This window comes from Eschscholzia californica, unplaced genomic scaffold, assembly GCF_041429995.1.
Source record: "Eschscholzia californica isolate CP2 unplaced genomic scaffold, dmEscCali1.0.p SCAF_5, whole genome shotgun sequence".
In the NCBI taxonomy this organism is placed as follows: domain Eukaryota; kingdom Viridiplantae; phylum Streptophyta; class Magnoliopsida; order Ranunculales; family Papaveraceae; genus Eschscholzia; species Eschscholzia californica.
Genome location: NW_028238472.1, coordinates 36,566,917 through 36,584,297, shown reverse-complemented (window position 1 = coordinate 36,584,297; position 17,381 = coordinate 36,566,917). Strand labels below are relative to the sequence as shown.

At 38.3% G+C, this 17,381-nt stretch overlaps 1 protein-coding gene across 1 annotated transcript; it reads right to left on the bottom strand.

Annotated features, from left to right (window-relative positions):
- Positions 1-4,128: 4,128 nt before the first annotated feature.
- On the bottom strand, positions 4,129-5,184 carry LOC147538908 (uncharacterized). The gene has a single exon (XM_086643040.1). The coding sequence runs from the start codon at positions 5,182-5,184 to the stop codon at positions 4,129-4,131; it is 1,056 nt and encodes a 351-aa protein (XP_086499166.1).
- Positions 5,185-17,381: the final 12,197 nt, after the last annotated feature.

The following is a 17,381-nucleotide window of genomic DNA, read 5'->3' as shown; positions in this document are numbered from 1 at the left end:
CACCATTTTCTATGGTTTTCTTTCTCTTTCTTGATTAATCTCCTTTGCCTCTTGATATATTTTATATGTATGTATTTGTTATTATCCCACTAAATCTTGACATTCTTCACTTAGAGCCCATTAGGATTTAGGAATCTATGATTTAGGCTTTTAGTGGTGGTAAAGCATGCATGGTGTAAAGGGGTGGGTTTTGATCTAGTCATTGTTCTTACAGATCATAATCTTGTTAAGGGGGTAATGTATTGGGATTTTGGTGGACAATCATGGACAATGTGTTGATATTTTTCAACACATTTCACAATTTTCAGTAGGCATCTGTGAAGTGAATGAACTCACTTAAAATGGAAGGATCGTAGAGAGGGAGAGAGAGGACTCGGTTAACAGAGAGATAGAGATGAGACAATCAAATGGGATTAACAAGTGATATTTCTCTGTATATGTTTAGGGTTACAATTGATACTATATATAGTTTATACATATGATTAAAGATAAGTACAACTAGAGATACAATAGATATTAGCAAATCTAAGTTAGGTAAGATCACGGAGGAGCCTGGTTTGTGATCTTGTTTGCATGGGTCGGCTGTGGTATTGCCGGGCTTGTGCTCGTGTCGGGTATATGGGTGAGAGACCCATAATACTCCCCCTTAAGTTGGAGCGGAAATGGAAAGAACGCCCAACTTGCCAACAATCTTCGAAAATGCGTCAGCTCCCAATGGTTTGGTGAATATATCTGCAAGTTGTTCCATTGTTGGTGTGAACTTAGTTGCAATGAGGTTTGATTTAAGCTTTTCACGTACTAGATGACAATCTATTTCAATATGTTTCGTGCGTTCGTGGAATACTAGATTGTCTGCGATGTGGAGGGCTGCGCGGTTGTCACAGTGTACTGTCATAGGAGAAGGATGATCAAATCCGAGATCTGTAAGGAGAAATTTGAGCCATTGTAACTCACAAGTAAGAGTTGCTAATGCTCGATACTCTGCTTCTGCGGAGGAGCGTGCTATAGTGTGTTGTTTCTTTGATTTCCACGATAATGGACTTGATCCAAGCATTGTGAAATATCCTGTCGTTGATTGACGGGAGGATGGACAGCCGGCCCAATCTGAATCACAATAGCCAAAAATGTGAAAAGAACTGGTTGCAGAGAGAAAAATACCGTGGTCCAAGGTTCCTTTAATGTAACGAAGGACACGTTGGGCGGCTTCTAAATGAGCAGAAGTTGGTTGCTGCATAAACTGACTTCGGTTATTGACCGCAAAGGTGATATCAGGGCGGGTAACCGTAAGGTAAATTAGGCGACCCATCGACCTTCTATATGGATTTGGATCCGGAAGGGAAGTTCCATCCGTGGAGGTGAGACGAAGTTTCTGTTCCATTGGAAATGGTGAAGGTCGGGCTGCAGTGAGACCCGAATCCGGGAGAATATCAAACGCATATTTTCTTTGACAAAGGAAAATGCCTGAGGAAGAACGGGAAACCTCTATTCCTAAAAAATATTTTAGTGAACCAAGATTTTTAAGAGAAAACGTATCGCCAAGGAAAGATTTGAGTTTAGAAATGGTCGATTCGTTATTCCCTGTAATTATAATGTCGTCCACATAGACGAGCACATGAATTATGATATTAGACTTGATGTAAGAAAAAAGGGAATAGTCTGATAGAGATTGCGTGATCCTTTTTGTAGGAGAACTGAGGAAAACTTGGAGAACCATTGTCTAGATGTTTGTTTAAGACCGTATATTGATTTATGAAGGCGACAAACACGTGTCTCCCCCTTGTTGGAATAAGCTGGAGGTAATTTCATGAATAGTTCTTCGTTCAAGTCACCTTGGAGAAAGGCGTTATTTACATCCAATTGGCGGTGAAGAGGCCAATTTTTAATGGCTGCAATAGAGAGGAGCACACGGACAGTTACTAATTTAGCGACGGGAGCGAAGGTGTCGTGATAATCTAACCCTTCTATTTGCGTATAGCCTTTGGCGACTAGCCGGGCTTTGTAACGTTCGATCAAGCCATCGGGTTTAAATTTGATTTTATAAACCCATTTACAACCTATGGGACGTTTGTTCATAGGAAGGGGAACGAGAGACCATGTGTTATTTGATTCCAAAGCTTGAATTTCTTTGGCCATGGCTTCTTTCCAATGTGGAAATTTCATAGCTTGAGAAAATGATGAAGACTCATTTTCCGATAAGACTGAAGCAAGAAAGACTTTGTGGTCTTAAGATAAGAATTTATCAGAGAGAGAATGTGTTAATGGATAAGGGATATCGGAGTTTGAATCAGAGAATGGGAATCCATGGGTGACACATATATAATCGTCCAAGTGAGAGGGTGGACGCCTGTTTCTGGAAGGGCGAGTTGGTACAAGTTGTTCAGTGATCGGAGGCGAGTTATGACTGACCAATGGCTGGTTAGGAATTGAAATGTCAGTGGGGATGCTGATCGGTTAGGAAGCGTTATGTGGAGAAAGGGCTGAAGTGCCTAAAGAATCAGAGGGGAGCGATGATGTACTCTCTATATGAAAGACCGGGTTAGTGGTGCCCTAAGAGGACTCGCCTGGGTCAGCAAGAATGGCTGAGGGCACATCAGGTGATGAGGGCCCTGAGGTTGGATCAGACGCTACAGGCACACCAGTGTCTTGTGGTTCCAGCGAGATAGATTTTGTGGGCACTCCAGTAGCTGGTAATGCCGAGGAGTCGACTGTGGGGAATGTAAAAGTGCCATCGTCTTTGATAGAGAGGAAGGGACGTGGAGGTGGTAGTGTGGCAGAAGAGTGGGATGACATGGGAAACGTGGATTCGTGGAACACAACATCACGAGAAATGATTATTCGATGGGAATGTAAATCAAATAATTTGAATCCTTTTTGCCCGTGAGGATAACCTAAAAATATTGCCGGATTGGCACGAGGATCCATTTCGGTAGTAGGTTTTGGTGTTCGGACAAAACACAAACAACCAAATACACGGAAGTGGGAGAAGGAAGGTGGTGAGCCAAGCAATTTTTCATGTGGGGAAAGACCATGAAGAACGGGTGTTGGTAACTTATTAATGAGATAGATTGCCGTTAATACGCACTCATCCCAAAATGATAATGGAAGATTTGCTTGAAGTCGGAGGGAACGAGCGACTTCCAAAATGTGTCGGTGCTTACGCTCGACGACACCATTTTGTTGCGGAGTGTAAGTGCAACTACGTTGGTGTAATATTCCATGCGTGGAAAACCAATTTTGGAGGTCTTTGTTCATAAATTCCGTTCCATTATCAGAACGAAATGTTTGAATTTGAGGGAAAAGAGTGTTACCGTTGCCCGAACATATTGTATGGATCTTGTTATTGAATTGGGTTGTTACATAATTAAAAAAATGGATGATCCATTTAGTAGTGTTCGATTTATTATGCATTAAAAAAAATCCATGTAGATCGAGAAAAATCATCGATTAATGTTAGGAAATAATGACACCTGGACGTGGAGGGAGTTGAAAATGGTCCCCATACATCCGCGTGGATAAGTTGAAAGGGATGAGTAGATTTAGATGTGCTAATCGGGAAGGGTAATCGGGTTTGTTTAGATTGTGGACAAATTACACACGGAACTTTATTTTTATTGATAATAGTAGAACGCATACAAGGAATACGTGAAATAAAATACTTATAACGAGAAACCGAAGGATGACCTAACCTCCAATGCCATAAATCAAAAGAACTAACAAGATTATTACTAATAGAACTAGAAATTGAAAAGATCCTAGGTTCCGTGCGAAGCAAGTATAGTCCTTCATGACATTCACCAAGTCCAATCGTCTTTGTCATCAGTAGGTCCTGAAAGACACAACGAGAAGATCGAAAAGTTACTTCACAATTAAGTGATTTAGTAGTTTCGGAAACGGAGATAAGATTAAACTTAAATGAAGGTATATGAAGAACATTACGAAGAAATTATGTAGGGGTGAATTTAATCGAACCTATATGATATACTCTTACTCGAGTACCATCGGGAAGCCGAACAAAATAATTTGCGGGAGCCAATGAGTAAGTCGAAAAATAAGAAAGATCGGAACAAATGTTTTTGGCCGCTCCTGAGTCAACGACCCAAGTAGCGAACGAAGGAGAAGAAGTACCTGTCATGTTGACTGCTGGGTCTTGCATAGTGGGCCTGTAGACAGTGATAGCTGGGTATTTCTTTGCTGGTCCAGGAGTGTCAATAGATACTTGTATTGATCAAGGGACATAGATGTTGCTGCAGGCACCACCGCGTCAGGAGCAATAGAAAAAACAGGAGCTGTTAATGGACCTGACTTATTCTTTGGTGGGTAACCATGTAACTTGTAACAAGTTTGTTGAAGGTGGCCATGAAGTTTACAGAAATCACAGAATGGACGTGGTCGTTTAGGACGAGGTTTGTCAAATGAATCCACTCGATTTCCAAACCGGGTATGGTTGTGACCGACGGCTAAAGACGCCGCTTCAACGTCAATGATGGAAGAGTTCACAATGTTTTGTTGAATCTCTTCTTGCTTGATAAGAGAGTGGATCTTTAAAAGTGATGGAAAAGGATCCATAAGTAATATCTGGCTTCGAATAGCCGAGAAACGGTCATGAAGACCTTGGAGGAATTCCATCGCACGATCCTGGTTAGTACGATCAAGGATCGATTTGCCATGGCCACAAATGCAAGGACCAATAGCCATTAAGGACAACAACTCGTCTTGAAGAGACTTAAGACGAGTAAAATAAGAAGAGACATCGGAAGTTTCTTGTTGAAGTGACGAAATCGCTTGTTTAAGTTGAAAAACTTTCGGAGCGTTCGTTTGATAAAACCTATCGTAGAGATTTTTCCATATGTCTGAGGCAACATCATCATAAAGAACAGATTGACGAAGATCTGGATCAATGGAATTTGTGATCCAACTGACCACCAAATCATTACAACGCTCCCACAAGTGGAAGCCGTTTGGGTTGGTTGGTTTTGGAATGATTCCATTGACAAAACCGAGCTTATCTTTAGCTCGTAAGGCCTTGGTCATACCTCGAGACCAAGACGGATAGTTATCTCCACTGAGTAGAGGCGTTATCATCACCGTAGTTGGTGAGTCGGAAGGATGAACAACATAAGGAGATAAAACTTGGTTTGGAACTTGCATAGTTGTTTCAGAGATGGTATCTTCTGGAGTTGTCATCGAAAAAAAAAAAAGAAGTGGCTCTGATACCATGTGAAGTGAATGAACTCACTTGAATAATGGAAGGATCGTAGAGAGGGAGAGAGAGGGCTCGGTTAACAAAGAGATAGAGATGAGACAATCGAATGGGATTAACAAGTGATATTTCTCTGTATATGTTTAGGGTTACAATTGATACTATATATAGTTTATACATATGATTAAAGATATGTACAACTAGAGATACAATAGATATTAGCAAATCTAAGTTAGGTAAGATCATGGAGGAGCCTGGTTTGTGATCTTGTTTGCATGGGTCGGTTGTGGTGTATTGGCAAAAAATAGAATTGGACCTTCCGTATGCGCCCACCCTCGTGTAACACGAGAGGAGTGCCTTCAGTAGCCTCTATGGTCTAGCAAGGAAGCCCAACGAAAGCCCAACACGCCTCGCAAGCCCATAAAGTCTAAGCAGGCTTGCCCAAGCCCACACTCCTGGCATGCCAAGATAAGGTCTGCCATGACGATCAACCCACACTCCAGCTAGTTGTGCGTACACGTGGCCAAGTTGTTAGAGATTGAGTCAGTCCAATCCTAGCATTCTGCTAAACATTGGAGTCATGGTAGAAGACCTAGTCTTGCGCTACTTTAAAGGAGTAATGGACCATTTCTACTGGTAACGAACAGGCTAGGGCAACGGGTATCGTAAGGCTACCCTTCCCTCTCAAGAGATCAACGGTTACGAAAGCAGTCTAGTGCGATCCTACTATTGCGGATCTAACAACCCTGCGCCCCCAAGAGCGGTTACTATCCTCTACACTTTATAAATAGGGGAAGCCTCACTCTTGGAAGGGGTTCAGACTCTCACTCGAAAACTACTTACTTATTCTCTACTTAGCACTCTAGAAGCTCTACTCCGATCACCTCACTCATTCTATACTAAGCTCTGGCTACAAATCACCTACCCCGACGACCTCTGGTCTAAGCTAGCCTAAGGCAGAGATTCCGGCTAGAAGCTTCCACGAAACCACATCGAAACTTGCTAGAGGCTTCTCGTTTATCTCATTCCTTGTTAGTCTATCCTTCTGTAAGCAGAAGACTACCCTTCCGCAAGCAGAGATCTACCCTTCCGCAAGCAGAATCCTACTCTTCCATAACCAGAAGTCTACTCTGCTGATCAAGTAGTTCAGAAGCTACCACAACTCACCATTCCGTAGAATCGATCTCCGGCCACTCTACGAGTCGTGCCGATCCGACGCTACAACGACTCTACCATCATTTGTAACTTTATCTTCGGTTTATTCACTTTATTACATCGAACTAAGTTACTGACTTGACCGTCGGAGGGTTCTTGGCCGACACCATCTCCGGTGCCCCCTTAGACTTCACGGCTGTGTTTCCCTTGTGCAGGTTTACAGGCTACTAGTACCCATTTTCTACCCTGACGTTAGCCCGACAGTAGCTGTTTCCTTCTCTGACGTTTGCCTACCCATCTACCCGACTACCAGAACCGACCTTCTGCCCGTCAACCTGTCTATGTGAAGGCCCGAAGCCTAGTTGCTGGTGCCCACCCGACGATCCTTCTTACCGTGTGACTTTCTACCAGTCCACATGTGGTATTGCCGGGCTTGTGCTTGTGTCGGGTATATGGGTGAGAGACCCATAATAGCATCTCACCATTTAGCAGAGATGCAATTCATAGACAAAATATGTAATAGACATTTTTCAAAAGATTGATATTACATTATATGTTTTTTGTTTTTTTAGATATTGACTACGATAGTTACTATAAAGGCATTGATACAACACGATAACCACTGAATTTAAACCTTACGGAAACTACTGGTTTAATACCCAACGAAACTACTGACTTGAAACTCATCTAACTACATTACTTTCTTAATCAAAATATTCACACATGTCCTAAACTAATATCTCAAATAGTCAGATACTGGTGGCATTGAAATGTCCCAAACCATGACCTCGGACATTGATGGCACTTCAAATGTTCCACAGTGATGCTTGTGGCATTGGTGGACACTTGGAGAAAGAACCTTGAAGCCCACCCAACCCTTTTCATGCATTGAGCTTACTCAAGTTGGTTATGTCCATGACTCCATTCTGTTAGGAAAACTGATGTACTTTAGAGCAGTTCCAATGCAAGACTCAAAAAATCTCTGTTTATATTATATGTCAAGTTTCAATTGAGATTTTCACTCTTAGGTGGCGAAAATAGAGATCCTCAACTTTTTTGTGTCTCCGATTCAAAACTCTAAACTTATCTTATTTACTTATGTAACATACTTATTTTTGTAAATTAATAACTAGTTATTTAGAAAATATAGAAGGCTCAATTTCTATTGGTTGAAAATAAAATGTTGATGAGTTGGACAATTAGAGATATTTCAAGAGAACACTCTAGAAATAGTTATTTATTTACAAGAGGACACTTTAGAGATATCTCATGAGGACTCTCTGAAAATAGAGTGTCCTCTTGAGATATCTCTATTCCACCCTCGACACGCCATCTTAGAGATCTAAGTAGAGTGTTGACTCTAAAAATCATATGTCGCACTCAGAGTTTCTAAAATTGAGTGTTGCATTGGAGATGCTCTTAATGAACCCGGAATTTGGAAATTTTTGGTTACTGCATCCTACACCTCTTACTGGTATCACATACTGATACACGTACTATTGTCCATGCTATGTAGAGAAAAATTTGTGACAGCTTGAAGTCTTGGAATGCCAGGAGGTACCTTGGCCAAATATCTCCATTAAAGAGCACAATATTCTATTGATTGGTGATGGTCGAAAAGGGATATAGCATGAGTATAAAATCAACATTTTAACTGGCAAAACTCACCAGGTACCTTCTTCCTCCACTTCATTATTCTTATACAATCGATAACATTCACCTAAATCATGTATCAAAAGGTCTAATACAACGTTAAACTGAGGAGTTCAAGGTTTTATCTTTATTGGCTTCTTTGACATAACAATTGATAAATGCAGATTCGAGCACAATTTGCTGCCTGTGGTTCACCTTGTTGGGTTTAATGCATACTATGGCCCGTTTGATGTTTGGGCCCACTTGCATATTGAAATTAATTGAGGGTGAGCCACACTCACTCAACACTAGTCAAGACTATTTTGTATTGTAGCTATCACATGAGTGGGGGCCCACCTCTAGAGAGAAGATGACATGCAAAGCTTTCTTTCTTTCTCTAGACAATTATCCCACATCTTCCAACTAGTGAAACTAAAGATGCCTTATAATGAGTTACTTGACAACTCATAGTAAAGCACATGGTGATGTAAAGAAGGTTCCCACACGCGTGCTCATACATGCGAGACAATTGGGCTTTTGGCCATTTGGTTCTTTGGGGCATGTGGGTCTTTGGGCTATTTGGGCACTTAGGCCTCTTGGGTCTTTAGGCCGTGGGCCCGTGAGCCAGGGAGTCCGGGTGGGATTAACCTAATCAGTCTTTGAGTTTATCTCAAACTGATTACGTGGGGTTAATCTGATTAGTTTCCGGGTTTATCTCCAAACTTCTCTACCACGTTTCCTAGGCGGTTAGGGTTTTCTCTGAGCCTATTTATACTGGGCGTATATGAGAAGAGAAAACACACAACTCAATTTCGGCTATCTTCCTCTTTCTGTCTGCTTAAGTTTCGAATCCTGCAATCTCCATTACTATCTCTATTAGTGCAGACAGAGGAAGTAAGTTGTGGTCAATCCTTGAGGAGTGATCGGAAATCAGTAATTAGCACCACGGCTACTCCTAAATCACTTTCAAGGCAGTGACCTCCATACCACGACATAGTGAATAAAGTTCTTATCTACTCAATAGTTCCATTGATCTACCCCATATTTCCAACACACCTTTAGTTGGTGATACAATGTATATGCCAGCAGCACTTGGAAGCGGCTACAGCTTCATTTTGATACATATTAGGAGAAGTCCACCTGAAGAGTCCAGACTATTTTGTATTTGAGTTTCTTTTCAAAATCCATCTTCAAGTTTGATTTCTTCTCTCTTTTTGGGTTCAAGATCAAAATAAGTAAATGGCTCAGTTGGTTCTTCCCTACAATCAAAATAAAAATTTTTGTCATGCAATGGTATCTATAATATGGTCTAGTGTAAATCTTCTGACCAATAAAAGTTGAAGTAACAAGAGGTTTCCCTCATATAAGTAAGGAATTAACATAGATCGAGGTTTCTGCATGTTTACTGCCCTTACTTTCATGTCCATGTATTAGAGTGTACGATGAAAGAAGAAAATAAACATTAAGTTACATATGATATAGGCCTCCAACAATATGTTTGAAAGCATGGCCTAATCTAATAATAAAAGGGCACCCATCGTCATTGAATTGCAATAGCAAGCCTCTTGAAAGAAGCACGGATAGATAGGATCGAAAGAAACGTAATTATAACGAGGGTATAATTCGTGCCCGCTGGGCACGGACAGTTCTATCAGATGCGTCACGTGAGATTGGCTTTAAGATAATTGTGGTTGATCTATACGCGCCCCACATTGCAGCTATAGACACTCCTCAAAGGCTTAAGTGATCCATATGTAAATGGGGTGCCTACAACAATAATATGGAGAGAAAACTGGGATCTTTGAAAAAATGTTATTTCTTATAATCTCAATCCTTGAATGAATTCTAATCAATCTGAACCCTCAAACTTTGAGAGAGTAAATCCCAACCACTAGAGATAAACATGGGAGAGTAAATCTTGGCCATTAGGACGAGGGGGAAACATACCCTTATATAGATATTACCACGAAAACGGTTTTTTATACTAGCCATAATCTGTGCCTTTCTGGCGCAGCCAATGCTGTCTAGCACAAAGAAAGGTTGTATGATTTTACTGTAATCCTTATATGCCCTGGTTAATGATAAAAAGCAGGGTCTTATGGTAACCCAAAAAAAAAAACCTGATTTTCTCCAACTTGATGAAATCTCTCATCCCCCTTTATATACAGTTTCCTTTTTCAACGTATAATATAAGTTAGGCTTTGTGATCGTCCTAGACCAGTACCCAAAAGGATCTCTGACCAGAGATTTCGGCACGTAGAAAATATTTTGAACATAAAAATGAATAGAGCAAATGAAAATAGAAGAAATTTTCAGATAATTATAGAGAATCTATGGATTGTTTTCTTTATTTTATGTAAGTTGATTATCATAGCTACCTTCACGAGAGGGTTGGACAATAACCCCACTTTCACATTGGTCCCCATCCCTAATTGACCGTAGTTCCACCACTACCACCATCACTTTGGTCACTATCCTAATTTCACACCTTGATCATCACCACCATCATATCCACCACCACATAACTTTATTGCCTTACTACATTAGCTCCACAACCTCACCCTTGCCGACACCACCATACCTCATATGTTAATGTATATAATATAAATGTGTATAGTATAAACATATAATAGTGATATGTCATATATATTAACATCTAGATGTAATAAAAAAACATATATACATATACTAAATGGGTAGAGTCAGGCGAGTTAATCAAGTAGACTTATTGGCGGAGGGGAATACCAATCGGGTAGGGTAGCTGGCGAGTTACACGGGTAGTTTTATCAGGCAAATGGGCGAGTGTTAGCAATCGGGAACCGTCGGGCTAATGCTAACTGGTCAGAATCAGGCAGGATGCCAGTAGCACATCAAAACCTGAGGCCAACCCGTTTATTTCATCGGGTCACTTGGGTTGAAGCCATTTTCATGTTTAGGGTGTCGCGGACTCAAGTTGAAGCCAAATCTTATACTATTACAAATAACATAGCATATAACAAATAAATGAAATATTAGGCTTCAATAACAGCTTAAACTTTTCTAAGAACATCAGGCCACAAATATTGCATTATTGTAGAAAAACAGCAATAGAACAAAAGATTTGGCTCTAGGAAACATAATATAATCCTTTAGAAATGTTAGATGAGAAGCACAACCGAAATTAACAATCGCATTTATCATTGAAAAAAATCGCCAAATATCACTTACTTATTTAGATGTTCCAACCGATGCTAGTTGCAGTTTGTGGCAAAGCAATGCACATAATATGTTTATTGGCAATCTCTTAGGAATAACGGGTGTAATCCATTAAAATCTCCTCGCATATTGTTTGCCCCGTCATACCCTTGACTTCGCATGTTTTCAGTATGGGGTTGTGACGAGAAAAAACATATATTTTTTGTGTACAAGCTCTTTCATCTTTAACGAGATCCAGGATTACATCTTCAATGTGGCAACATTCTAAGGTTACAGTGTTTGAGTTTGCACGACGAACCTCATCTTTTTTATTAATTGCATGTTGTCGTATTTGAAGACGTAATTCTCGATCTCATTCAAAAGCACTCGAATCAAGCTCTTGTGGTGACTCAACTTGTTGTGTACAAGCTCCTTCATCTTCAACTCTTTCTTCACCAGTTCTTGAAGAATTAAGAGGAGGTTGTTGACCAACAACATTTACAGCAGAAGGTACATCTATTTTTGTTTTCTTTCCCTCTTTCGGCTTAATGAAAGAATCTATTGATTTCTTTGCCTAGGCACTTTAAGAGATTCTAACGTTTTATCTTAAAAGCATAAATGGAAATCATATATCAACTAAACATGAATCAAACATCAACCAATATCAATCGACAATCAAATAAACTAAATATGAATCAATCAAATAAACTAAGGTGTCGTTTGGCAACAAAAAGTAAAAGTACTTTTACTTGTAGTAGAAGTTCTTTTACTTTTAAAAAGTCAAAAATACCATCAAGTTAATTTGTCAAGACACTTGCTTATAAGCTAAAAAGTCAAAAAGTTAGTTTGGTATCACCATTTATATTTTTATCATCATTTTTTTTTTGAAATACTTTATTCTTCTTATCATTATTCTCTATTCTCCATCAAATGAATTTAGATTTAGAATGAAACTTAATTCTCATTCCGAGTGTACGAAAGCTAATTTCTTATAAGAAAATGAGAGCGAATAATAATGGTATATAATAAAGTATATATTGAAGTTATTTGTATGAACAATAAAATGTTTAATAAATAAACGAAGATAATACAACTATTTTTGTAAAGAACAATGTCTTATTTATTTATGGTTCAATGTGTTATTGGATAAATAAGGGTCGATTCTAACCTACAAATAGTTTCATTATCACCTTCACAACTTGATTTTCAACTTTTAAGAAAGGGCTTGAGAGAGAAGTAAGACTACGGAGGAATTGTATAAATGCTTCAATACAGTCTCTTATTGCCAATGCAACATCATCAAGATTCTCAACACCTCAAAATCTTTCCCTTCAACAGGATGTGAACTTGATGATGTTGAATGTGAAATAATGAAGGTAATTAAGATTGATCACCTCCTGGTTATTATGCAACACTAAAATAGTCACTTATTTGGTGATCAAGTTGTCAATCTTGATCATGAAATATAATCCATTCAAGATCACTGGTAAGGATTTACTTGAATTAATTAATTGTGGTGTCTTCATAAATTAGGGATTTCATCATAAAATAATAAATTAGAGATTTCATCATGTAAATGAAAAGCTCAGGAGGGGGAAGCTAAAACTCAAACTAGACTACAACCGATTGTAACTTCTTTTCATGGATTAGGGGTTATGGCTCAAAGTAAGAAACATCCATGAGGGAGATAGATAGTGGGTTTTGCTAATACTTTAGAGAGAGAGAGAGAGTTTCACTGCTACTTGATAGAGAGATAGAGTGAGACTTGTCGTTTTCTGAAGAGGATGTGAGTGTTGAAAGGTAATTAGTAATTTCTAGAAAAATAATTATCTATGTTTTAAGTATGTTTTTAATTACATAAGAGTTATGTTACTCAAGAGTCAAGAGTTATGTCAATCAAGACTTGAGAGTTTAGAAAATCAAAAGTTGGGAGTTTGTAAGTCTAAGAGTCTAGGAGTTATTGTAATAGTTATGTCTATCATCTATGATCTATATAAATAGATGTCTTTGTAATGAGAAGATATCAAGCAAAAAACAAAAACAACATTCAACAATAGCATCTATTTCAATACAATTTAAGTTTAGCAATTATCTTCTTGTTAATCTTCTTGTAAGAACAAGGAAAGCACCCAACAAATTTGGTATCTAGAGCCATCTATCTCATTTTAAACCAATGGCGACAAACAATTCATGTTTCAACCTCTCATCAATTTCAGTTCCTGTTTTTGATGGTGAGCACTATGACTATTGGAGCATTCAAATGAAGACAATTTTCATCTCACAAGATTTGTGGGAGTTCATTGAAGATGGATATGATGAAGAAGCACTAGATGCAACACAACTAAAATAAACAAAGAAAAGAGATGCAAAAGCATTGCAATACATCCAACAAGGGGTAAGTAAAACAATCTTCCCTAGACTTATGGGTGCAGTAAAATCAAAAGAAGCCTGGGAAATTTTGAAAAATGAGTTTCAAGGGTCTGAAAAAATTATTACAGTTAAACTTCAATCCTTGTGGAAGGACTTTGATAGTTTAGCTATGAAAGAGAGTGAGAATATTCAGCAATTTTCCTCTCATGTGACTACAATTGTTAATCAAATTCGAAGTTGTGGAGATATACTTGAGGACAAGAAAATTGTTCAAAAAATCCTTCGTAGTCTTCCTCAAAAATTTGATCATGTAGTTGCAGCTATTGAAGAATCAAAAGATCTATCTACATATACCATGAATGAACTGATGAGTTCTCTTCAAGCACATGAACAAAGAATCAATAGATCAACAAATCAACCTTTGGAGCAAGCTTTCCAATCAAGATATAATTTCTCAAACAAGAAATTTTCTAAATCCGAGCAAGGTAGAAAAGGAGGTGGTAAAGAAAGAAAGGAAAATTGGCAATCAAAATCCGGTAATTCAAACCCCTCTTGCCGAATTTGCAAAAAATCTAATCATGAAACTAAAGATTGCAGGTTCAAATGCAAAAGATGCAAAAATGCAAACCATTCCTATACAAATTGTTGGTTTAAAGATAAGGAAGAAGCAAACTTTATCAAAGATGAGGAGGAACATCAACTCTTCTCTTGTATGAATACCCAAAATGTAACTAACAACATTTGGTACTTGGATAGTGGTTGTAGCAATCATATGACGGGAAATCAAGATATCTTTGTGAAGCTTGATCAAAGTCACAAGTCAAAAGTGAAGCTTGGAGATGGCAATCTTCAAAATGTAATTGGTAAGGGAGTCATTGCAGTGGATACAAAAGGAGGTACACAAAAATTAATCCATGATGTTTTATATGTTCCTAACTTGACCCAAAACCTCTTAAGTGTTGGACAGTTGCTGCAAAAGGGTTATTCACTATATTTTGAAGATGGAAAATGCAGAATTTTCAGCAAACAAAATAACAAAACCTTGGCTGAAATTGACATGAACCAAAACAAGGTATTTCCTTTCTTCATGTCTCAAGTTGACACATTTGCCTTCAAAAGTGAAAATGATGATAAAACATTATTATGGCATTTGAGATATGGTCATTTGAATAATAATGGATTGCATTTGCTTAAACAAAAGAATATGGTGATTGGACTCCCCTCTATTGAAAAGACAAATCAGGTTTGTGAAGGATGCATATATGGGAAAATACATAGACTCCCATTTCCTAAAACATCTTATAGAGCCAAAGACCCTCTTGAATTGATACATTCAGATATTTGTGGGCCGACAAGGACTCCGTCACTTGGAGATAAGAGATACTTCATCTTATTTGTCGATGATTTTACTAGAATGATGTGGATTTTCTTTCTTAACCAAAAATCTGAAGCTTTTTCAGCATTTCTTCAATTTAAAGTGTATGTTGAAAAGCAAAGTGGGTATGAAATTAAGTCTCTCCGAACGGATCGAGGAGGTGAATATCTTTACAGTCCATTCATGAACTATTGCAAAGAAAATGGCATACAAAGGCAGCTCACCGTTCGAAGAAGCCCACAACAAAATGGAGTGGCGGAAAGAAAGAACAGAACAATCGTTGAGATGGCTCGAAGCATGTTAAAAGGTAAAGATCTTCCTAACAAATTCTGGGCTGAAGCAGTCAACACATCAATTTACATTCTTAACCGTTCACCAACAAAGGCTGTTCGGAACAAGACACCATTTGAAGCTTGGCACAAAAAGAAACCAGTAATTGATCATTTAAAAGTTTTTGGATGCATAGCATATTCATTGGTTCCTTCTCAAGAAAGAGAAAAATTTGACAAGAAAGGTGAAAAACTTATTTTTGCTGGTTACAGTGATGAATCTAAAGGCTATCGACTTTTTAATCCTAACACTAACAAGTTGATTGTTTCAAGAGATGTTGTATTTGATGAAATGACAGCTTGGAGTTGGGGAAGTTCTTCTGAAGCACCAAATTCATTTGAAATTTTGGAGCCTTCAGTAACCGAGGGAGAAGAACCACAAGTTGGTGAGACTCCACCATCTAGTCCAAACACAAACTCACAATCAAGCTCATCAAGTGCCACAAGGCCAAGCAGTCCAGATTCACCACCAAGAAAGACACGGGCATTACAAGATATATATGAGTCGTGTGATGTAGCTTTTTTCTCTAGTGAGCCACAAACTTTTCATGAAGCAGCAAATGAACAAGTTTGGAGAAGCGCCATGGATGACGAAATTGCTACAATAGAAAAGAACAAAACTTGGGAACTTGTAGACCTACCAAAAGGCAAGGAAGTTGTTGGCCTTAAGTGGGTTTATAAGACAAAATTTAATGAAGATGGTTCTGTCCAAAAACATAAGGCAAGGTTAGTAGCAAAGGGTTACTCACAACAACCCGGAATTGACTTCAATGAAACATTTGCACCGGTTGCAAGAATGGAAACCATAAGAACAGTTCTAGCCTTGGCAGCACAATTTGATCTAGATGTTTATCAACTAGATGTAAAATCAGCATTTCTTAATGGAGAACTTGAAGAAGAGGTCTATGTGGAACAACCACAAGGCTATGAATTGCAAGAACATGAAGACAAAGTCTATCGTCTTCAAAAAGCGCTTTATGGGCTTAAACAAGCACCAAGAGCGTGGAATAGCAAAATTGATGATTATTTTCAGAAGAATGGTTTTCAAAGAAGTCCAAGTGAACCATCACTCTATGTGAAGAAGGAAGGCCAAAATGATTTTCTTATTGTATGCATATATGTTGATGATTTAATTTACATGGGCTCAAGCATGGATATGGTGAAGGATTTCAAAAACAAAATGATGAAAGAATATGAGATGTCTGACTTGGGTCTTATGAAATATTTTCTTGGGATCCAAGTGAAGCAATCAAAAGGTGAGATATTTATTTCTCAAGAAAAATATACTGATGATTTATTGAAAAAATTTCAGATGGACAAGTGCAAGCCGTTGTCTACTCCTATGGCATTGAATGAAAAATTACAAGTCAACGATGGAGCAAAAAAAATTGAATCAAAATTATTTCGAAGTCTTGTTGGATCCTTGATTTACCTCACAAATACAAGGCCAGACATAATGCACTCGGTTAGTCTTATATCGAGGTTTATGAATGAGCCAAGTATACTTCATTATGCAGCAGCAAAAAGGGTTCTACGGTATCTTCAAGGTACAAGAAAACAAGGCATCTTGTATAAGAAAGAAGAAGATAACAATTTAGTTGGCTATACTGATAGTGATTGGGCTGGATCTTTAGAGGATCGAAAGAGTACATCAGGTTACATATTTTGTCTCGGAACAAATATTGTTTCATGGAGTTCAAAGAAACAAAAGACCGTGGCATTATCTTCCGCTGAAGCTGAATATCTTGCTGCTACTGAGGCAGCATGTGAAGGAGTTTGGTTGAGAAGAATTCTCGTTGATTTACTTCAGACTCAAGAACAACCTACTCTCATTCATTGTGATAACATGTCAACAATTGCTATGACAAAAAATCCAGTGTTTCATGCAAGAACGAAACACATTGAATTGCGTCACCATTTCATTAGAGATTTGGTAAACAAAGAGGAGATAAAATTAAAGTTCATTGGAACGAATGATCAACCAGCTGATTTTCTCACGAAGTCCATCAATAGTGAGAAATTTGAGAAGTTCAAGAAGTTCTTAAAAATTACAAATTATGAAGGGGTGTTGAAAGGTAATTAGTAATTTCTAGAAAAATAATTATCTATGTTTTAAGTATGTTTTTAATTACATAAGAGTTATGTT

Excerpts from the sequence above, each read along its gene's own strand:
- LOC147538908 (XM_086643040.1), bottom strand. The coding sequence starts at position 5,184 with ATGACAACTCCAGAAGATACCATCTCTGAAACAACTATGCAAGTTCCA.